At 42.3% G+C, this 24,125-nt stretch overlaps 2 protein-coding genes across 2 annotated transcripts; both read left to right on the top strand.

Moving 5' to 3' along the window:
* Window positions 1-1,265: 1,265 nt before the first annotated feature.
* Window positions 1,266-22,184, top strand: LOC310633135 (claudin-4-like; the record flags this gene model as incomplete). Its single annotated transcript, XM_083350803.1, has 2 exons — window positions 1,266-1,324; window positions 21,523-22,184. Exon 2 carries the CDS (start codon window positions 21,537-21,539, stop codon window positions 22,182-22,184), a length of 648 nt encoding a protein of 215 aa, XP_083206929.1. The 5' UTR covers window positions 1,266-1,324; window positions 21,523-21,536.
* Window positions 14,301-16,561, top strand: CLDN4 (claudin 4; the record flags this gene model as incomplete). The annotated part of the gene is made up of 1 exon (XM_083350804.1): window positions 14,301-16,561. The coding sequence occupies one exon, from the start codon at window positions 14,301-14,303 to the stop codon at window positions 14,928-14,930; it is 630 nt and encodes a 209-aa protein (XP_083206930.1). The 3' UTR covers window positions 14,931-16,561.
* Window positions 22,185-24,125: the final 1,941 nt, after the last annotated feature.

The raw sequence follows: 24,125 nt of genomic DNA, 5'->3' as shown, positions 1-24,125 counted from the left end.
GAGAGCAGGGATCCTGGTAGAGAGGGCATTTTCTTGGATCCCACAAGATGCCAATATAGAACTGAGAGGACTTGGAGTGCACCCACTCTGCCCAAATGTACCAGGCAGACAGAAACCATTGGAGAATAGCATCAGAAGAACAGGTAATTACTACTTTAAAACTAGATTAGTAAAGTCGACTTTAAGCTGCCTTAGCTGTGGGTTGCCTATGAGATGCAATAAGGGTGAGTTATCAAGACTTATTATAGCATTATCTGAAACTGATAATTAATTCAATAGAAAATTAAACCAGAGTGAAATTTGCAGCCCTCACTGCTAGTCCCAATCCTGCCTGTTCCAAATCACTGTACTCCTCCAAGATTATGAGTGACAGAGCCTAACTGATTTTACAACATATTTGCGCTCAGATGACAAGAAACAATACAGCAGATGAAGGTAACAATGTGAGCAGGGATGTGGTGTAAAAAAACAACAAGTTGGCAGGTTAGGCCTGTGATTGGGTACATATGGAGAATCCTGCTTAGCTTCGGAATCAGGCAAAATTGGCTAGGTTCTGCCATTACCCAGGATAATTTATCTCATAAGAGGGATCAAAGAAAAGATTATATCATTGGTTATTAACCTTTATGTATAGGGACGGTCTATTTCTGATTAGAGTAAAACGCTGGAAAGAAAATGATAGAGACCAGTAATCACTTTCTGATCCAGTTGCGGAGGTTGCAAACCTGATTATAAAATCTACATTCCATTTTCAACGAATCTTGGTTTAATGCAGATTAGTAAGAAAAACAAGAAGAGGATCAGCAGTGTAATTAATACAGAATTCAATTTTGCTTGCTAGCAAAGGAAAGGTATCTCAAGATTGCTGCCAGGTACAAGGTACTTGGAGATCAGTCTGGTGATGGCAGAAATGTCTATGTATGCCAGAATGAGCACATCACAAGATTAACCATTGCAGTGCTGAACAGGAGAAGATTCGAAGGAGGAGATTATTTTGAATGGTCCATCTACCTGAATGCACAAACACTGCTTCTTACAGAGTCAGTGGTCCTACAATATCTAACTAGGCCCCAAATCCCCTTCTAACATCCTTTTTGTTCCATGTAGATCTTATACACCTGGCCTGGATCTCTGCAGCTTTTCAGAATGTCTTCCCCGCCTCCCCTGGCCACCTGCCTGGCCCAACCTTCCCTCTCAAGGAACTTGTCCTGTGACTTTGTTTGATGCACAAGGACCCCTGACAGCTCCCCCATTCCTTCTTCCTTCGGTCTGCCATCTCCTTGGATTGCTCAATTACTTCCTGGCAGGCACATAAGCTCCACAGGTGAGTGACTCTCCCCTTCCTTTGCCCCCACCTCCCCAGCTAAGCAGAGGCTGGCTGAACATTCAGATGTTCACTAGACAAAGTCCTTTCTTTGGGCCCAGTTAAGCTGCTCCAAATTGCAGCAGTGGGACCATGTCTCGGGAGAAACTAGATTCCCTTGTGAGTCAAATGCAGTTCTCAAGAAGTAGGCTGAAGTTCTACTTGTAAAGAACATATACATGCCTTCAGGGACTTATTCTCAGTTCCCCGATTTCGATATTTCCCTGCTGGGTATTTTTGTCCATTAAGTTTGCCAGACCTGAGCTGTACTGCAAATCCATTTTCCTGGCTGTAGTTGGATTTTCATGCAGCTGCCAAACTGAAGCAGCTTTCTTTATAAGGAGTTAGTTATCAGTGGAATTCTTTGATTGTTTGCAAAGAGTACTCTGAGTGGCAGCTGATTAACAGCTGAGATCTAAAGGTTTGCCCTTTTCAGAACACAGAATACGGTTCTGTATATATTTAACTAATATATTCTGTGAAAGTGGATTCTTCTAATTCACTGCATGTGTACAAAATGGAGGAATTGGCTGACTTGGGAGAATGCCAGAGTTTACAAATTAAGAAATATTCTAGATGGGAGATTCAGGCAAGGACTGAGCAGCTCACAGGCCCCAGAATATTTATTGGCTATTCAAGAGAGACAAATGTACAACAATATGTTTGTTTGTTTGTGTGTGAGAGGGAGGGAGGCAGGGAGGGAGATAAATAATGCATTTTGGAAAAGGACACACCTTAGAACACTGAGTAGTGGATTTACATCCATGCTCCTAAAAGATGGTTTGGAATGTTAGCATATTTGTAGGGAAACCCATAGTTTTCAAAAGCCAGTCAGTGGGTGGGTGGAATAATCCAGTATAATAATCTTTTAAGAGACAATCATCACCACCACCAAAAACATTAGAGCAATTTTATGAAAACTGAGTATGCTCAGCAATGGACTATTATTGAAAAAGATGGACCGTTTAACAGATGATTTTGTGTAATATTTTGTTCCAAATCTCACTTCTTCAATAGAATATACTCTTTAGCAAGAGATCGTTTTCATTTCTGGTAGAGAAATAGTATTACACTCTTGCAATGTACATATGGGGAATTGTTCCAGTCTGCTGGTAGGAACCATTGTCCAAATTCAATCTTAGCAGTGTTAAATTAGACTTTCCTTTACACACCCACCCATTGTGTTGCATGTGAACCACCTGATTGTATTAAAATGCGTGAGATGTTCCTGGTTGCTACCTTGAACTTCTCCTTTTGCATGTGAGAAAGAACTTTATGTCTCTTGCGGCAGGAGTAGGATCCTCCTGTTATGCTGATTAATTCTGTGACAAAGATAGTCTGGCACACATTTCAGAAGAAACTCGGAGAATATCTCATTGCCAGCTCATGTTGTATATGAGCTTGAAGTTTGAACTTCACTCTGGTGAAGTATCTTAACACCCAGTGAAACTCTTAAATGAATGAGTCAACAGGTGAGTCAGACTGTGATTATCTACTGCCTGTACTTTTCAAAGCTATCCCTATCTAAATTTGGTATGGGAGTACACATGATACTCTGAATGTAAACATGAAACTTTACTGATCCTGTAGAAATACTGTATATGATTTATACAGGAACACCGCAAGCTTAACTTAGATTCTAACTAATAATGGTAGATTAACATTGTCTGATCTCAGAAAGCTAAGCAGAGTTATATCTTAGAAGTAGTCCTCGACTTACAGCCATTCATTTAATGACTGTTTGAAGTTACAACAGTGCTGGAAAACAGTGCTGCAGCTGCCAAAAAAGCCAACACAGTGCTAGACTGCATTAACAGAGGGATAGAATCAAGATCACTTGAAGGGTTAATACCACTTTACAATGCCTTGGTAAGGCCACACTTGGAATACTGCATCCAGTTTTGGTCACCACGATATAAAAAAGATGTTTTGACTCTAGGAAGAGTACAGAGAAGAGCAACAAAGATAATTAGGGGACTGGAGGCTAAAACATATAGGGAACGGTTGCTGGAATTGGGTTTGTCTAGTTTAATGAAGAAAGGACAAGGGGTGACATGATAGCAGTGTTCCAATATCTCGGGCTGCCACAAAGAAGAGGGAGTCAAGCTATTCTCCAAAGCGCTTGAAGGCAGGACAAGAAGCAACGGATGGAAAGTAACCAAAGAGAGAAGCAACCTAGAACTAAGGAGAAACTTCCTGACAGTTAGAACAATTAACCAGTGGAACAACCTGCCTCCAGAAGCTGTGAATACTCCAACACTGGAAATTTTTAAGAAGAGACTGGACAGCCATTCGTCTGAAATGGTATAGGGTTTCCTGCCTGAGCAGGTGGTTGGATTGGATGACCTCCAAGGTCCCTTCCAACATTATTACTGTTGTTGTATGACCTATCACCAATCCTCACACCTATGAATCATTGCAGGGTTCAAAGTGACAATAAAGTTATTATTCTAATTCCTATAGTCACATGATCTAAATTTGAGCACTTTGGCAACTGGCATGCATTAATGACAGTTGCAGTGTCAGTGGTCACGTGATCACCATTTGCGATCTTCCCAGTGGGATTCTGATAAGCAAAATCAATGGGGGAAGCAGGATTTACTTAATGACAAATGGTTGTCCAGAGACTTGATGGAGTTTGAAATGCTCTTCAGGATCCTTTAAATATTAAATATAGGTGGAAATATAAAATCCATTGTTATTTATAGAGCACCATTAACATACATAGAATAATGTATGACCTGAGGAAAATACAACTACAGGTGGGAATAAATGTAAAAACAAAAGGGATAAAATTAAATAAAAATAAACCATTGAAGGTAGCAGTAGGAACCTTTTTTTAAAAAAAATCGCATTTATATCCCACCCTTCTCCGAAGACTCAGGGCGGCTTACAATCTAAGCACAAATCAATGTGCTTAGCAATAGCCTTCACTTTATGTATATGCCTGCTTATTGGGATTAGAGGGACATTTAGTGTTTTGAAAGCTTCACCAGAGGGAACACTAGTGTCGGAGTATCGTATTACAAGGTTACCCAATCAATTTTGTAAAATCACATAGAACTTAGAAAGCTGCAATACGTTGCAACTGGCAGCTGACTCCTCTCCTTATGTGCAAGCAAGGTCAAATTGCCAGGCACGTAACAAAACTTCATGCTTCGGTAAAACCTTTTTTAAAAAAATTCTGTACTATAAAAACTTTCTTGTGCTCAAAGGAAGCTTTGAAGCACATACAGCATCAGATGCTCCCAACAGAAGGAGAAAAGTAATAAACTCTTTTGGGTTTCCCCTTATTTAGAAAACAAGAAGAGTCACACTGTTCCAATAACATAGAAGGGTAATTTACTTGCTCTCTGTGCCTTTGGTAAACTATGACCAATCTGTTGTGACTTCTTTTTTTCCAAGCCAGAGCTCTTCCTCCAAAAGATGACACACTCTACTAACTTACCTTGATGATTGTGAAACTATTATTTCATAGTCTGTACTCCTTAGGATGTGATGTAATGTGAGGGAACTTATATGAGATCTGTGTTGCCCTGACATAGAATCATAAAGTTAGAAGTGACCTAAGGGATTCAACTGCATGCAGACCACATGATTCAGTGATGACTATTTAGCCTAGTGATGGCTAACCCATGACACACATGTCTAAAATGACGCACCACAAAATTTTGGGTGATACACCAGCATTCACCAAGCCCCAAGGACAACTATTCTCAAAAGCGTGCCATGATCTTGTGCAATTTTTAGTGAGCATATTGAGAAAGGGATGTGCCCTCACATGGCCTCCAGATGTCGTACAAGAAAGCCATGTTCTTGTGTGGCCTTTAGAACTCCCAAAAATCATGCAAGAATGTGCGTGTGCTTTTGTGTGATTTTTGGAGACTGCAGAGGCTGCAAAAGAGTCCTTGCAGACATGCCAATGTTTGTGAATATACATATCAGACTTAGCAGTTAAACCATTTTTGTTTAACCAGGCTTTGAATACTGTAAACCAAATATGGCTGGGTTCATGCAACATGCTAACCTAAACAACTGGCAGCCTGCAAACCATATACAAGCTTCAGGAACTCTGTCTAAGGCAGTGTTTGTCAAGCTTGGCAATTCTAAGATCTGTATACTTCGACTGCCAAAATACTGGCCGGGGAATTCTGGGAGTTGATGTTCACACATTGTAAAGTTGCCAAATTTGAAAAACACTGATCTAAGGCCCTTGTTGCTCCCCAGGAATGAACAGGGCTAAAATATTCAGAATTGTGTTTTGTTTGGTTTAACTGGTTGGCAATGGTCATTTTTGAGGAATCAGTAATATTATTGTAGATGCCATTTTGACCTTTTTCACACTGTCAGAAGCTCCTCAACATAGCCCTGGCCTGTCTGTGCTCACTTTGGGGTGCAGCTGGAACATGCCGCACAATACCTGTTGCAGTCCTTGAACTGTTGGGTAGAAGTTGCATCCCGTGTTTTTATTGTTGGGAAAGCCTAGTTAAAATATGAAGCCAGTCACCCTGAAGTGCTGTTTATGGTCAATGCTGAATGAACTTAGGAGTGGCTTGAAGGGTTCTCCTTCTGAAATTCCGTGTTCTCACGGCTCAAGATCAAATTGCTGTTTTAATCATTCTTTAGAAGCCTATCATGCCTTTCTGTCTGACACGGATGCTCAAGGCAGTTAGCACCAAAAGAAAAGACCATTTAAACATTGCAATTATACAAATACAAAGTAAATAAAATCCATATTAAAATGTTATAAGCTTTGTTTTGTTTTTCCTGTGAGGTTTGATGCATGCATGGAGCTTTGCAGATTGGGACTTTCTAGAATGAATAATAAAATCTGCCCTGTTAGGACATCAGTGAGAGGAAAAGGGTAGATTTTTTCCCCCAATCAATCAGAATAGAGCTGGAAGAGACCTTGGAGGTCTCCTAGTCAAACCCCCTGCTCAAGCAGGAGACCTTATACTATTTCAGATATGTAGGTGGCTGTCCAATCTCTTCTTAAAAACTTCCAGTGATGAAGCACCTACAACAGGGGTGTCAAACTCAATTTCATTGAGGGCCGCATCAGCATTGCAGTTGACCTCAGGGGGGCAGGTGGGTGTGGCCAGGGTGGGTGTGGCCTACTGGATGGGCATGGCTAGAGTACGTATGGCCTACTGGGTGGGCATGGCCAGCTCTACATCGTTCACACCAAGGGTGCCTATGGGGGCCTGGGCAGGAGTGGGACAGATCTGAGGGTCTCTGGCAAAAGGAGATGGGACCGGGGCAAGTGCCAAGGCAGTGGGGGCCGTTCCCTCACTGTTTCCAAGATGGCTTTGCGGGCCACATGAAACCACTTCGCGGGCCAGATCCGGCCCCCGGGCTTTGTGTTTGACATGTCTGACCTACAACTTCTGAAGGCAAGCTGTTTCACTGGTTAATTTTCCTCACTGTGGGAAGTTTCTCCTTAATTCCAGGTTAAAACAAATTTACATGGATATGCTAGCATAAAAGGAAGAAAAGTGGAGTGGTGGAAACAAGGGTGGGGAAGTACAGCCGCTCAATTACAGAGAAGCCCACTAACCATCACACACTCCTTAGAACAGGGTTTCCAAACTTGGCAACTTTAAGACTTGGGGACTTCAACTCCCAGAATTCCTCAGCCAGCATGCCTAAGAAGCAGGACCCTGATTGGAAATGGCCTGTGCCAATCTTTCCTGGCATTTTGGTGAAAGATAAAGGATGAAGAGGAACCGGCCTTTTTCTGTCCCAAAGGTGCTGTTTCGCAAGGCAACTAAACTTTCTTTGTTCTCTTTGAAGACGTTTCGCTTCTCATCATTTGGGACAACGGTGACCTGGATGCAGTGGTGGGATTCAGCCGGTTCACACCAGTTCGGCAGAACTGGTAGCTAATCTTTTGTTGCCCAGGCCCAGAATGGATTTCCGGAAGCGGCTTCCACACAGAGAACCGGTTGTTTGCATATTTGAATCCCACCACTGCCTGGATGACTGAGAATCTCCACAGACCAGGGGTGTCAAACTACCAGCCTGCAGGCTGGATGTGTCATGCTGAAACCGTGCCCACCCCATTGCTGGCAATGGGAAAAAAAGTCGCAATACATTGCGACACGTCACGTGACGTTGCGAGTTTGACACCCCTGCCATTTCTGCCTTTCCCTGCTTGGGAGGTAGGAGGGATCAGCGAGTCACCTGCTTGTACTTCACATTCCTATCCTGAAGTCTGATACTTATCGTGCCAGGAACAACTGCCATTCTACATTCCTGAAATGAATGCAGTATATTTGCTATTTCAGATAAGGGTCGCAAACATGCAACTGGTTTTGTTTGGTTTCTATGAGAGAGCAGCAAACAATAAGCTAAAATGCTCATTTTATTTTGGCTCATGATAGGTCCATACTTGATAGCTTAACTTGGGGCTCCCATGCTTTGTCTTTTCACTTTGTCCATTGATCCCAGATCAGAGTTTCTCAACCTTGGCAACTTTAAGAAGATTAGCCAATGGGGTGAGGGACACATGAAAATGGATTTTGTAACTTGTTAATTAACATACTTTGTATTTTAATTTGATTTTTTTTAAAAAAAAATGATGTTCAGGCTCATTTCAGACTGGAATGTAGCAATAGCTTTTAACATTCCTAACTGAAAATATAAACTGGCTGGAGACTAAATGGAATTAAAATAAATAAATAAAAATAACTCCAGATAAGAAAAAGTTTGTGAGTACAAATTGGAGTCTGGTTTATGTCTTTTGTGAACTCTAAACAACCTTTTTCCTTACAATTTACACTCCTTCTGGTGTCAGACCTTATTTTAATCAACATGCATGATATTATGGGATGCAAATATGTAACATGTTTGACTATGTGTAACTGATTTCCTATGCAAAGGGGAGGTTATTTTTATTCTGTCCGATCATCTTTCCTCTTGCATTTTCTTTGTTGTGTTAACTATAGAAAGGAATGCAAGTTGGGTCTTGGGGTTCTCCCTTTTCACAGAGAGATCCCACTTTATCAGGGCACCCTAATAAACTGCTTTTAAAATGATCTTCTGACTTGGTTGCTTATTGGGAAAGGAAACCGAGGCAGAACCTAGGGACAGATTTGTCTATCAGGGGGCAGTTGGACTCACTTAATGACTGAGGCAAAAAGGTCATAAAATCAGGTCCAACTCACATAATGACCACATTGCTTAGCAACAGAGGTTCTGGTCTCAACTGTGGTTATAAGTCAAGGACTACCTGTATGTCCATCAGCTCTTTCGGTCATTGCTTGTTCTTGCCATTAGATTTTTTTTTAGGGTTGAACAGTGCTTTGATTCCAAATTTTCCAGTGATGAACTGGGAACTCTTGCCCAGTGTGGGGAAATTGGACTAAAATATCTTTGAAATCCCTTTCAATCCTATGCTTTTCTGAATCTATCATAAGAGCTTTGGATGTGTTTTAAAAGAAGAATGTGGTCTTCCAGCTTCCTGTTCAGTTTAGTAATTCTTGGGTTCAAAGATAAGGGATGATTTTTGTTTTTCTAGAGACAACATATTGCTGTGTTTTGATGAAAGATAACGATTGCCTAAGACCAGCTCAATTTTGCATGATGGCCATACAATTTTCACGGCAACATGCACACAAATGGAGCATATGCAAGTTGCTAAATGTTGTGGAATTACAACCCCAGGCAACCTGGCTTATGGTAAGGATGTCAGTTGGAGAGAAACATCAGAAGGGCTAAAACATGGCTTATTAGTTTTGCAGAGTTGGAATGGCTCAGCCATATGTTTGCCAGGAAATCAAGCTGGGCTTCCAAATTAGTTGCCAAGCAGAACTTCATCTGTAGCAACTCTGGCCAATCTGATGCTATGTTCGCCCTCCCAGATGTGCAGAAGGGGTTGGATAATAAAGGAGTTAGGAGAATAGTTAGTCTTTTCCTAGCACAGACAATGATAACCTTTCCATATTAGCAGATTGGGCGTAGTGTAGATCCCATCGGCCAAAGAGTGCTGGCTGGCAGAGACTAGAAGACAGGTCATTTCTGCCCCTGCTCTGTGGAATATCCTGCTATAAGAAATTAGAATAGCCCCAAATGTTGTGTCTGGTTGGTTGGCGAGTGAACATGCGGAGCCAGACTGCGTTTAACTGTTTATTGATGATACACGTGGCCGAACTGGCCTTACCTGCCCTGCCGCCTGTATATATATGCCCAGCACGCCCGGCGCTGGCCAACCCGCAGGCTCAGGTTTCCCGCGCTCGCCCTGGCCACCCAACCCAGTGTCCAGGGATTCCCGCTGCGCGGTTGGGCCAATCAGGTGGCCGGACAGGTGTGTACCTAACACCAAACCTGTTGGCCTTTCTCAAGACTTTAAAAACTTGGCTGTCTACTTGAGCTTGGGATACTGAATGTGTTAAGGGCTCTATTTCTTGGCTTTACTGTTAACTAGCTAACTATCTGGCTGCATATATTTATTTTGGTGTTTTTTATTGTTTTTAAACATTTTTTGCTGTTTTAATTGTTTTTATAGTTTTGGGATTGTAAGCTGCCCAGATTCATCGACTCAGATGGATGGCTATACAAATTGAAAAAAATAAATATTTACAGTAAATGTTGCATTGATACAGAACACTAATTTTCAAGCTTGGCACCTTTAAGATGTATGTGTCAACTCTACAATGAACCTGGCTGAAGCCATTTTGCTCGTTCTAGGTTGCCACATGAATGGGAGGGGAAAGCAGAGGTTTTATGCTAGTCCAAACAATTTTCTCTCCCGTGGGAACTAAGGTCATTTCTGCCGATTAGAATGGATGAGGATTCTGTTAGAAAGCTCACTGAACTATTCTATTGGGAAACATAGTTGATTGTATAGTACTGGGATGGGAAGTTTAACTTCGTAATACTGTAACTCTTAGGAGGGAATTTCAGACTTGGTTTCACCTTTGATCATGCCGATACTGTGTAGCTAATGAATATGTTCTTTCAGGAAGCCTCTAGCCTCGGAGTTCTGATTTATTTGGTCTCTTCTATTGGAACCTTGACATTAAACCAAATCTCCTAAAGTCTGTTGCCTTGGGGTCCTGAGCCCCAGTCGCCTACCCACTACTTTTGAGAGGATGGGAAAGACTTGGGGAAGAAGCCAAGATGGAGAAGAAGGGAGAATTGACCACTAGCTTCAACATGGCTCCGGCTGCCGGAGCACAGGTTACAGTTCAAGCGGAGACCTGAGCTCCTGCGGCTGGAATTTGACTGAGAACCCTCACCATTCCACCTGAGAAGTTGGGACAGCAAGAAGGGATCCTGACCCTCAAAGAACTTGGCCACTCCGAGGAGATTCCCCAATGAAGAAGCACCCCCAAGGCTGCCGAGGAGGAATTTCCTCTGATTTCATGACAGTATGGACTTCTAGAATTCCCCAGACAGGATATTCAGTTATAAAACACCTGCAAACACATGAGCTGAACTTAAATTATCATCTCCTCCACTCCCTACTTTGAGCTATTAACTGCTATCTCATACCATGCATAAAGGAGTTAAATTTTCTTCCTAACTGTCTTTCAACTCTTGGGCTATTCTGAATGGCTGCATTTGGCGAAGAATGAAGAGGACTCAAACCATTGTGGACCTCTATCATTTACATCTGAGAACATTGATAGACCAAGAATCAAACTCTTCTCACTGTGGATAATGATGCTTAGTTATCTAGTTCAGCATTTCTGAACCTCAGCAACTTAGCAGTTTGGACTTCAACTCCCAGAATTCTTCAGCCAGCATACTGGCTGGGAAATTCTGGGAGCTGAAATCCACACAGTTTAAATTGCTGAGGTTGAGACATGCTGGCCTAGATGTTTGGTAGAAGCTATGATGGTCAAGCTCATCACATACTGTAAATGATGTCAAAATGCATTTGACCTTAGTCATCTTCTGCTCATCCTTACCTATAAAAGGTCATGTTTATTTGGGACTCCAGACTATGAAGTTGAAAGAATGTTTTAAGTTGGAGTAGGCAATTTTCTTGAACAGGGAGACACAGTTCAAATTTTGACAGCAGTTGTACACTGCTTTATAAAAGCTGAGAGGGTGACAGGGAGGCTTGCCTGGTTACAAGAATGACACCCATAAAGGGGAAAACAGTCACTAGGAACTGTGACTGTAAACTCTCAGTCTGCAACATGTTTAACCTAGTTATTGTTATAACCCACGAGGATGGGTTCAGGAACTGAGTTCTAAACTTATCAAATGAGCTGATTTTACAAAACATGCTAAGTTTGCACAAAGAAAAAGTTAATGCCAACCAAGCTTTGTATGTTGCAGGAATTCAGCCAGTAGTCTTTAACTGCCTGATTAAGTATCATGTGTGAATATAGCTTTTGACTTTTTCCTGCATTGGTGGGCACATTTTCAAGCAAAGCTCTGGGTTACAAGTATCACCCATCCACTTTTATTTTCCTGGAATGTCTGTTGGGTTATATGAGGCCTAGAGGTATTATTAGAAATAAACACATTATTGGGCACCAGCAAATTTTCCTAAATTTGTCTTGTTAAATGATGTGTCATTTAATTGTAATTAAATAATACGTTATATTTTGCTTTTTTTTTAACCAGAGGGCAGCAAATTTTGTTCATGGGCACTCTGTCAGTTAATCTTGGTTTAAAGTTACTTTCACCCATTAGTTTGATAACATGAAAGCTGTTGGTATATCACTCCTTGCTCTTTTGGCTAAAATCAAAGACTCATTGAAAGAAAGATTGGAAAAGGCCATGAAGATCATTCCTGATTGCAGGAAAAGAATGGAAGCTGAGGATCAAAATACAAATTATGTCTGAGAAGATACTTCTGCTGATTTCCTGATCTTATAACTCACCAACAACATTAAATACATCCTCAAGATCTGACTGGGAAACAATCTTGCTGTATGGGATAGTCAATATCTCCCTCACAGACCTGGGCCACTTATCTGTTTTACTTAATTTGATTCCTAAGCTATTATTTTTTGATGGAATGCTATAATTCTACATTCTACAAATTTCCCACTATAGTTGTGAGTACTTTGGCCCTGAGACAATCCAGAGTTATTCCTGGCCCAAAGAGATGCAGGTCCTTGATAGCCCCAAAATTATGTAAACAATAGTACCCAATTTTAAAATGATTGGGTGTTTCAGCAAAAGAGACAGATTCTTTTTGAACACTACATAGAAGTAAACTGGTCTCTTTAAAACTCTTATCTGGATAACACAGAGATGTCTGCAAGGTGGAATCAAAAAAGTCAAGAGGATGACCATGACAACACAATCAAAGCCCTACTTGTTTTATGTGTGTCATATGTATGACATACAGCATGTAAAAAAAACGCAGAGTGCTTTACAGATGCCTATATCATGGGATCCTATCAGTTTAGACTCCACACCTTTTCCCAAGACAAAATGCCTGAAGCACATGTTGACAAAAGAACAGCAATGTTATATCAGCTTGATCAGTCCTTGCTGAAACTTTCCATGCATGCTGTTGAGAAATCTGTTCATTTCACCTTGTTTGTATTACTCACAAGCATTGACACCTTGCCTATGTTCCTTTTGTGAAATCTGCTGAGAAGTACAGAATAACAGAGTCGGAAGCGCCTTTGGAAGTTTTCTAGTTCAACCCCCTGCTCAAGCAGGAAACCCTATCCCATTTCAGACAAATGGTTGACCAATCCCTTCTTAAAAAACTCCAGTGACTCTTGCATTTCATTAAAGTTGAAGTTAATGGCCACAAAAGATTCTTACAAAGACTCTGATTATCACCCTAAAGATATTTGTGAGAGAAGAGATGTTGTGGTGTATTGAAACTTGCCTGTAGTTTCTTCCCCTCTATTTCCAAAGGATGTTGCAACCTTTGCTGCTCAACCTGTTTGGTGCTCTCAGGGGTGTAGCCCTGCTGCCTGTGGTCATCACATCCTCCAAGGGTGAGGTGATCATCTATGATGCCCTCACAGCAGTTGGACTAGAAGCAGGCCCTGGAGCAGAATAGTCCTATCTGAATTGCAAAGGAGGGTGTGGGAAGGGAAGAATGCATTATATTGGGTGGAGACTAAGACAGCAATTCTTCACTTCGAGAGTTCTAAAGACAAACACTAGGGTAATAGATGCTAGGCACGAATTAAGGAGAACCAAGTAACCATGGGACCATGAAGATCACTAAGTGACACTGGGCTAGTTCCACCCATTCCAATCTACCTCAAAAAGTTATTGTGGGAAAATGTATTTATGAATAGCCTTGTGCTCCTAGAGAAAGGTGAGCAAATCCTCCTTGCTACAGTTTGTGATAATAGGATCTGTAGCAGAAGCACAATTTGCAAAGAGAATTGATATTGATGACCACTAAGATATGATAATTGACTGGAATCTTTTTAACCAGAAGCAGTGGATCCTTTAATGTCATCAATCCAAGACTTCCTTCTGCATTCTCCTGAAGCATCCGAATGATCACTGATGGAAATAGGACAGTGAGCTAGAAAGAATGTTGGGTTAGACTTGCTTAACAATTTCTATGCTCTTAGTAAGAATGAAACATTTGGATCAGCCTACAAAGTTTTCAGCAAAGAAGGAGGTGGAGAAACCTTCTGTTCTGACCCTTTGCTTCTTATCTCATGCTGTATCTTCCTTTTCTGGCTGGGATTTATTGGTGAGTCAGGATTGGAGAAACTTGCTTCTGCCAGGATAACAACCCCTCTTTGAAGAAGAGGAGGAGGAAGAGGAGGAGAAGAATCCTGGGGAACAGGTTTGAGCCTCCCTGTCTGTTCAGACTGGATGGCTTCTGTAAAACTCCACCCATCACCGCAGCCTATAACTTCCCCAAATTTGCCACCCACATTTCAGTATTATTGCACTGTCTCTTCTTGTAGTCTTCCAGCTTGGGGGTTTTAAATAAATTTTTGCCTCCTTAGCTGTAGCCGCTCCAAGAAGCAGGAGAAGAACAACCATGGCTTCCATGGGGATGCAAGTCTTGGGAATTGCTTTGTCGGTGATCGGCTGGCTAGGTACCATCCTTTGTTGTGGGTTGCCGATGTGGAAAGTGACAGCCTTTATGGGCACCAACATTGTGGTGGCCCAAATTATTTGGGAGGGCCTATGGATGGACTGTGTGGTCCAGAGCACGGGACAGATGCAGTGCAAGGTCTATGAGTCTATGTTGGCACTGCCGCAGGACATGCAAGCTGCTCGGGCTCTGGTAGTCATTGCCATTGTGCTGGCCATCATTGGCATCTTCTTCTCCATCATTGGTGGAAAGTGTACTAACTGTGTGGAAGATGAAGCTACAAAAGCCAAGGTGATGATCTTTTCTGGAATTATTTTCTTCATCTCCAGCATCATGCTTCTGATTCCACTCTGCTGGACGGCAAACAACATCATACAGGACTTCTACAACCCCATGATCCCAGAGAGCCGAAAGCGGGAGATGGGGGCTTCTCTCTATATTGGCTGGGCCTCCTGTGGCCTGCTGCTCATTGGAGGAGCACTACTGTGTTGCAACTGCCCCCCCAAACATGAGAAGCCCTATTCAACAAAATACACAGCAGCTCAATCAGTGCCAGCCAGCAACTATGTCTAAGCCATTTTTCCTTCCCCATCTGTCTTGGGGACTTTGTATCGTGGAGGAGGCAGTTAGGGACTAAGTGGACTTCAATGTGAGGAGGGACCCTCCTTTTCCATTCTTTGGACTCGGCGTAGCAGCAGGAACCCTGGCATACTTCATCCAGATTCAGAAAGCAAGGATTAATTTATTGCATTCACCTGTTTGAAGAAACATCTCTCAAGAACCAGAGTCTGACAGCTGTTCCTATCCAAACTGTACTGAAAACTGGCTTCTGTGAGACTAATGGAAGACTAGTCACCTTCAAACTCACCAAGATCTTAGCTAGCTCAGCTCAATTGAAGAGTTGGAGAATAATTGCTGACATGGAGGCCCACATGGAATGCAGCGGCAACAGGGAAGGTTGGAGTGGGGTGGGAGCTTGCTGGACTTCCGGACACATTTGAAATTTGGCTAGAAGAATTTGATGGTGGACATAGACCTGGTGTATAATAGTGGGAAGAACAGTCATTGGTGGAGGTGGAAAGCATGGGTGTAAGTCCCCTCTAATTGCTGGCTGTCTCTTCGTATTTGGAAATCTGGGTGGCAAAGAGTCGTAATGTCCTTCAAGTTTGGTTCCTGACTCTCTTTCCATAACTTTGTGTTCCATTATTTGCAATCACTCTTGTGGGTGTTTTGATATCTGCTGAAACAGGAAGCTCTCTGGGAAGGTCCCCATTCACTTATCTTCCTAAAACAGAGCATGCTACTTATACAGTAAAGTGATAGGATCAAATTGCTGTAAACTATTTAAAAAGGATGCAATGATTAAGCAGAACTACATCTAGATTTGTGGGTTGTGGCAGTCTAGGAAGAGGAAGCTCAAACTGTGGAATAATAAGTTTCGAGTGGAGAAAGGAGAAGTAGAAGATATTCAGAGATGCGACAGGAAATTTGAATTCTGCAATACAGGGAAGAGATTGAATAACAACAATGTACCTTTTTAATATCTTGCACGGTTTAATTTAAACTCAGAGTTAAACCAGTTTTGAATGCCTGAATGCAGTTGTAAATCTAATCTGAGGGAGGGATAATTAAAAAAAACATTTTGAGACTGGCTACCAAGTTGGTATTTCTATTCATGTATAAAATACTGTTTAAATACTGTTGAAACTGCACTGAGTGGCTCCAATTCCAATTGGCAAATTGGGAATGATGGACTGGTGTTAAATAGGACCAAGTGTATTAAGAATGATGTATTTCCACCTTTCTTCCATTCAGGGCTGGATTTTTAGCAGAATCTTTGGAAGGTTAACCTCAACTAATTTTGAACAGCAGAGCTCTATCCAGGTGCTTATGAAATAAAAAAAATGTCTATGGGCATAGACAGAAGTCAGGTTTTATTATTGTTCTTATTATTTAATCGAATGTCAGACTATCATTTAGAATGAATTACTCTCCAAAATAAGATTTTGTCAAGGTTTCAAGATGGGTGTGTAGCTCTCCTTTGACAAATGCACTATTTGCAGAGCCCAGAGGTGTTACAGACTTGTTCCTTCCTTGCAGAGATGATGAAGGAAGAAAAGAAAGTCAATTCTTACATTATTAGAACTGGTTTTTTCATATTTTATTTGTGAGATGTTATTGTTTGTCAATTGCTTTGAGCTTGTGTAAAGGTAGCCTATAAATATTTTAATTATAAGCACAAAAAATTATAAGCACAAAAAAAACCCTTGGAGTTTTTCATGTGTGCCTCTTTTGTCTTTCCTTGAATTTAATGTATCTATACAGTACAGTGCACATTTATTTTACACCTGTTTTTTGTTATCATTCAGGGACATTTTCCTGTGCATTTGGTTAGTGAAATTATCAGCTGCTTGGTTCTTGTGGCTGAAACATTGGGTTGTTAATTATGCATTGGAGAAGGAGGGGAATCATCTGTTATGTCAGCTGATTATTATTATTTTTACTACTGTTCATTACTGATTCCTTTGAAATGGATTTCTGCTGGGTGATAAGTTGCCTGAATGGTAAGTTAAAAAAAAACTGGCTATGGTACTTAAAGCTGTTTGCTGGATCAGAGAAAAGATCTACTGATTCCACGACACTGGTTCCCTATTGGGCCAGTCAGAATCTTGCACAGAAACTCCAAAGCAGATCATGAGTATAACAGCACTTCCCAAGAAGAACTCTCCACCACCCATAATTTAGAACTTTTCTCTACAACCAGATGTTCTTTTTTGATATCTTGGTTAATAGCCACGGTAACCTCATCCTCCCATTGGTCTTTTGATAATTTCTCTTTATAAAACTTGAAAATCAAGGTAACCAAGATTCAGGCTCCAAAATTCCAGATCTCATGATTTGGAGCAACAAGCTGTCATCTAGTGGTCTCTCCAGATTTTTGTAAATCAGATCCGATGGCCACTATTTCTAGTAGAAATGAGATCCATACACAATTTATGTATGATGTACAATAAACATCTGAAGTTGTCCAGTTAGGAATTGATTGTCAATCACTTTCTATCATGCTATCTGTCCATCTACAGTTAAGAGAAGAATAGTACACATTAGATCAGTTTGCACATCATGCTAGAGATGAACTAAAATAGGAAAGGCAATTTGTTATTAAATATGGTATGGGGCAGCTATTCATTACTTTAACGTGTTGTATAAACCAGTCCACCAAATTAAAACATAAAATGCCTGGGTTGAAATGAATCATGCTATATTGTCAATAGTAATTGTGTTTTATTAACTTGGGTTAGATGTATTATCTGGCTAATTAACTCAAAGGGACATACTTCCAGATAAACATGTCTAGACTTTCAGTTTTGGGGTGATTCACACTACATGTTTAACCCAACCAGTCAAAGATTGCACGGGTGTCCAACATTTTGGCTTTCCTGGATCATATTGAATGAAGAGGATTTGTCTTGGGCTGCATATAAATATATACAATATAGTTGTATAATATAAAATCACATAATAATGTTAAATGTTCACAATCATATGAGGCCACATTACTAGCAGTCCAGAGCTGTGTGTGGCCCATGGGCCGTGGGTTGGACACTTGGTAGATCAGGGGTGTCAAGCCGCCGGCCTGCGGGCTGGATGCGTCATGCTGAAATTGCGCCCACCCCATTTCCGGGAATGGGAAAAAAGTCGCGGTACATCGCGACACGTCACATGACATTGTGTGTTTGACATCCCTGTGGTATGCAAAGCTTGCTTAAAGTTTGCTTAATATCCTTGAGGGGTTAGCAATTTGTACAAACCCAGCCTCTTTGGCTAGTTTATAGCCAGAATTAATTAAGTTAAGCATATTGTGAAAACACAGTCGTTGTTTTGCTACAAAACTCCAAATGCTAATCAGTATACTGTGCCTTAGGAAGAGGTGAGTCATTATATTCTGAAGTTATGGCTACAGCAGAGGGAGAAACTATTTGGAATTTGAAAACTGAGGAGGATAATTAATTAGTTTGTTAAAAATACTTATGAATGCCATGGCACGTACCTCTTGGCAGCATACTAATTTTAAAATATATTTACATACCAAAACAATAATATCAAATAGTAAAAAAAATATTTAAAAAAAGAGTAGCAAAGCATATAAGATGATACAACAATGGTGTATGCCTTGGGACAGCTCTGAACATTCTGAGGGAAAAGTGGTTGGGAGTTCTGAAAATCTTTTAGTCTTAGCGCATCTGGGTGGTTCTGGTCCGGGGACATTGGCATGGATATACAACACAAGTCCACACTCCAAAGTGTGTTTGAACACAGAGAGAAAACCCACAAAACTGAGCTCCAAAATGAAGTGGGAGGCCAGTTTTTACACCCCAGTAATAGAGGTGGAGGGCTGGGATGAGGAGAGCATACCTGCCCTGGGATTTTCTTCATAATGCACAGCAGAGAAATCTGCAGTTCAGATTCTGAATGGGAAACAAACAAGGCAGGGAGGATGATCCCCCCCCCCCCCGCTGCAGGAGCATCACAACACTGAAGGTGTTGGGTAAGAAAACATCTCCATCATAGTATGGAGCTGCTGAAAAGGGAGAGATAGCAGCTGGGCAGGTGGGGCCACTGGAAAAACAGGCTTCTGATTTCCTGGTCAGTGTTTACACAGCATCCCAGAGCCAAACACTAAACAAGAAGCAAATTAACTAGCCCAATTGCCTCATTCCACACACACACACACACACACACACACACACACACACACACCCGTCTGCATCCCGAAATGTTGCATTGAATTAATCTTAATGGAAGATCATCTAGAAGTAGTTAGGTTCTACCCAGTTCTGCACTTTCTGCACTGAGTCTTGTTTTGGGGGCAAAGACAGAGCCTGTCCAATGTGTTAGCAAACTATCAAATGGGAGTTATATAGGTTGCCTACTGTATTTGGCAGGGACGCGGTGGCTCAGTGGGTTAGGATGCTGAGCTTGTCGATCAGAAGATCGGCAGTTTGGCGGGTTGAATCCCGAGTGCCGCGTAACAGACTGAGCGCCTGTTACTCGTCCCAGCTTCTGTCAACCTAGCAGTTCGAAAGCACGTAAAAATGCAAGTAGAAAAATAGGGACCACTACGGTGGGAAGGTAACAGCGCTCCATGCGCCTTTGGCGTCTAGTCATGCCGGCCACATGACCACAGAGTCATCCTCGGACAAGTGCTGGCTCTTCGGCTTTGAAACGGAGATGAGCACCGGCCCCTAGAGTTGGAAACGACTAGCACACACGTGCAGGGGAACCTTTACCTTTACTAGTGTATTTGACCTCCTGCCCTGGAGATATACTGCTCTGCACCCACAAGGTCTTTTGGATACCTGTGATTAGTCATTTTATTATTTTATATGTCATTTTATTCCATATTTTTGTTACATGGGCATTTGTACTCTAAGGAATGGCTTCCTAGCCACCTTTATTCCTTACCGGCTGCTTTTGAAGGGGGCAGGAAGGTAAACGTGAGGCCAGTATTTTATTACAAGACTGACCCATTTTCCCTTGATTTCCCCCCCCCTCCACCCCCAAAGATGAGCCTACCTCTCCTTCATTTTCTCAGCAAGAGGGAGGCTTTTGGGAGAGGTTGAGTAAGATTTGATGGATTGATAGAGTGGGAGAAAAAATGCAGGCGCTGCCAGGATGTCTGCAGAGGATGGTTAAAACCGTCAGGATGGGGGCCATAATAGTGCATTGGATGTAGGGATGAGGGGAGCTTGGATTGGTCCTGCATACGCTGTGGATGCCCCTGGAGGCTACACAAAGCAGCACAGTTAATCCTTGACTTACAAAAACAACTGGGGTCAGAATTTCTGTTGCTAAGCAAGGCGATTAAGTGAGTCACACCTGATTTTATGAACTTTTTTTTTTTGCTGCAGTTGTTAAGTGAATCACTGCAGTTAAGTCAATTACATGGTCATTGAGCAAATCCAGCTTTCCCCATTGACTTTGCTTCTTGGAAGCTGGCTGGGAAGGTCACAAATGGCAATCACATGACCTGGGATGCTGGCTGGGGAATTCTGAAGTTGAAGCCCACTTTGTTGTCAAGTTGCCAAGTTTGGAAAAAAAGAAACACACTGCAGAGGAGGCGGCAAGGGGAAATTGGAGTGAGCAGGGTGTAGTTTCTATTGAGTAGCGTTGAATAGGGCCTATTGAAAGCCTTGCTCTACAGTATTAGTGAAGTCTAGAAAGCATAGCCAGATGAGAGGGAGAAGGAATCAGAAGGTGTTTGATGTACTGGGGAGTTTGTGTGAGAGGATTTTTTTTCTTTCTTTCAGGTTTTTCTTGAAAGAGAGGAATGAGTAACTGGAGTGAGTTAATCTTGCCCGCTGGGAGCATAAAGACAGGAGAAAGGCAGTGGTGGGATTCAGGCGGTTCGCACCAGTTCCGCAGAACCGGTAGCTAATTTTTTGTTGGCCAGGTCCAGAACGGACTTCCGGAAGTGGCATCCACACAGAGAACCGGTTGTTCACATATTTGAATCCCACCACTGGAGAAAGGCCTGGGGAGATTTTTTTGAACGAGCAAGTAGAGTGTGTGTTGCTGGGGTGGGGTGGGGTGGGGGGATGTGGGGGGAGGGTTGGTTCCCTGGGCGTGGGGTTTGCTTTGAGGCTTTGCTACCCCTCTGCATCGTAACCAACCATAGGAACAAGTTCTTTGTATTTTGTTTTTTTCCAGTTTGTTTGTTTTTTGCACAATGTCCTAAAGTTTATAATCAAATTCACAGTGGCCCAGCAACTCCAAAAGATAGAAAAACCCAGGTTCCAACTGTATATCCATCTATAATCAATGTTGTAGAGCTGCCTTGCATTATGGGCACTCTTGATAAAACCTGGCTCAATAAGTGCTCTACTTGAATTACAAAAAAGAAAGGTTTTAGGATCTGGTCCTTTGTTCAGGTCAGTTTCACTTTCTCAGAAACTTCAAAACTGTTGAATGTATAGTTTTGATATGCACAAAAGGAATTCTCTGAAAATGTGTCTTGATTCGTGTATCTGTAAATATTAGCTCTTTGAACAGAGGAATGTGTACTTTCCTTCCCTGTCCTTGTATATGACCAGGATCCTTTTTGTGGGTTACCTGCATATCTCCTAGCTGCTTTCACCCTAATCAATCAGGGTTCTGTTTCCAGCAGGTGGGAGCGTGATGGCAGCCCTGGCCGTGCAGCTGATTGGGCTGGCACTATCTATCCTGGGCTGGCTGGGCTCTATTTTGGCCTGTGCTTTACCCATGTGGAAGGTGACAGCTTTCATCGGATCCAACATCATTGTGGCACAGGTCTTCTGGGAGGGGCTGTGGATGAACTGTGTTTATGAAAGCACTGGTCAGATGCAGTGTAAGTTTTATGACTCACTACTTGACCTACCAGCAGACCTACAAACCGCCCGTGCCTTGGTGGTGGTCTCCATTGCCTTGTCTTTCCTGGCTCTACTTATTGCCATCTCTGGAGCAAGGTGCACCCGCTTCATAGAAGACCCAAGTACCAAGGCCAAAGTTTTGATGATAGCTGGTGTGGTGTTCATCCTAGCTGGAGTGGCGCTCCTCTTTCCTGTCTCCTGGTCAGCAAGGAACATTGTGAGCAACTTCTATAACCCACTCGTTCCCGAGGCCCTGAAGAGAGAGCTGGGTATTTCACTTTACGTAGGTTGGGCAGCTAGTGCCTTCCTAATCCTTGGTGGAGGCACATTCTGTTGCTTCGTTCCTCCAAAGGAGGACAATAAATCCTATCCAATGAGATACTGGGCAGGAAGACACCCTTCCTCGAGCAGCTATGCCCGCAAAGACTATGTGTGACCCTGCTGGAAAAGCTACATGCACCCCCTCCCCGCCCCCACTTTACTTCAAGCCTTGAGAAAGAAGGATCGGCTGGCAAAAAGGACTCACCTGATGCAATAATGTCACAGAATATAAATCTTGCAATGCCAAACGCCTGCCAGGCCTGTCTACATGGAGAACACATTGACATGACATATGACACCAAGACAAAGTTCACTCTAGCCATTTGTAACATTTTTATTTGACAAAGAAGCATTATTTTCTTGTGATGTGTGACAGTTTGCTCAAGTGAGTGCTAAAAGCTGTGGTTTGATGACAAGCCAAGAATTGTATCAGAAAGATGAGTTAACTCCGGCTTTGGCAACATATTTTTGGTCCAGTAGGCATAAATTTAAGAGCATGATGTAAGGCTTGGCTAGTTCCAAAATTGTTGGGAGCTGAGTGGCATACAAATTGGATAGGTGTAGATAGATAATGGATAGATGAGAGATGACGAGAGAGAGAGAAATAGATAAGGCTGCCAGGTTGGATGTGTGTAGTCATCAAATGCCCTTTTCTGTAGAAGGTTGAGTGGTTGCACCTCAACATCTCTTCTTTGATTTCTGTCTGTGTATGTGGACTCATTTCTATAGAAAGCACTGGGAAACAGGCATCCACTGTTTTTCTTTTCCAAGAATATTATAGCATCTTACTAAGTCTGAGAGATATTCTGGAGAAGGGGAGAGATAGAGCCAGAGATTAGGGCCTGATTTTAGGGCCTGCCAGTGTAGAGTGTATTGGGTGGGGTGAGGACTCTGCTTGATACCAAGCAATTCCTTGGCATCAGGTTGCCTACCTCTGGCCTGACGTTTTTAATGAAAGAGCTCTCCTGAGTCCTTCAGGTATGCTGCTCTACGTACAAATTAAGGCCTTTCCCCACTGCTGAAGCCACCAATCTTTGAGTCAGCATACACCTACACCAGCATAACATTTGCTGGCCTAATGTGGATCCACCTCCTGCATCCAAAGCCAATTGGTGCCATGTACAGGTAGTCCTCAACTTATGACCACAATTGAGCTCAGATTTCTGTTGTTAAGTGAGACATGGCTTGGGTCCAGGATATCTGAGGGAACACCTGCTGCCGGCATCAAGCTCCCTTCGTCCTGTGCGCTCCCACAGGGAGGGTCTTCTCAGGGTACCGCCGGTAAAAGATTGCCGGCGGATAACACCCAGGGGGAGGGCCTTCTCTGTGGGTGCGCCTGCCCTTTGGAACCAGCTGCCCGTAGAGCTTAGGACTGCCCCTGACCTTCGCTCATTCTGCCGGGACCTGAAGACTTGGCTCTTTGAGCTTTCTGGCCTGGACTGAGAGTATTAATTGGGGTTTTAATTGGATTTTAATTGGGGTTTTATATTTATTCAAGGTCTAAATGTAATTATTTAAACTGTTCTTAATTTCTGTAATTGTTGTATTGTTATTTTAAAAACCTTGTGAACCGCCCTGAGTCCTACGGGAGAAGGGTGGTATATAAGTCTAATAAAGATAAAGATAAAGATTTGTTAAGTGAATTTTCCCCCATTTTATGATCTTTCTTGTCTCAGTGGTTAAATGAATCACTGCGATTGATAAGTTAGTAACCCGTTTGTTAAATGAATCTGGCTTCCCCATTGATTTTGCTTGTCAGAAGGTCATAAAAGGTGATCACATGATCTTGGGACAAAGCGACTGTCATAAATCTGAATCACTTGCCAAGCATCTGAATTTTGAGCATGTGACCATGGGGATGTGGGAAAGGGCATAACTGTGAAAAATGGTCATTAGTCACTTTTTTCAGTTCTGTTGTAACTTTGAGCTGTCACTAAACAAACTGTTGTAAGTCGAGGACTGTGTTGTGATTTAGGGTCAGCCTGTGGGTTCGGCAGTTGGGTCGGACGACTCAGAGGAGGAGGAGGGGGGTGTTGAAGACCTTGCTGAGGGGGTT

Source organism: Vipera ursinii (genome assembly GCF_947247035.1).
Source record: "Vipera ursinii genome assembly, chromosome: 1".
Classification (NCBI taxonomy): Eukaryota; Metazoa; Chordata; class Lepidosauria; order Squamata; family Viperidae; genus Vipera; species Vipera ursinii.
The sequence above is the reverse complement of the archived record's forward strand: the minus strand, read 5'-3'. Positions and strand labels throughout refer to the sequence as shown.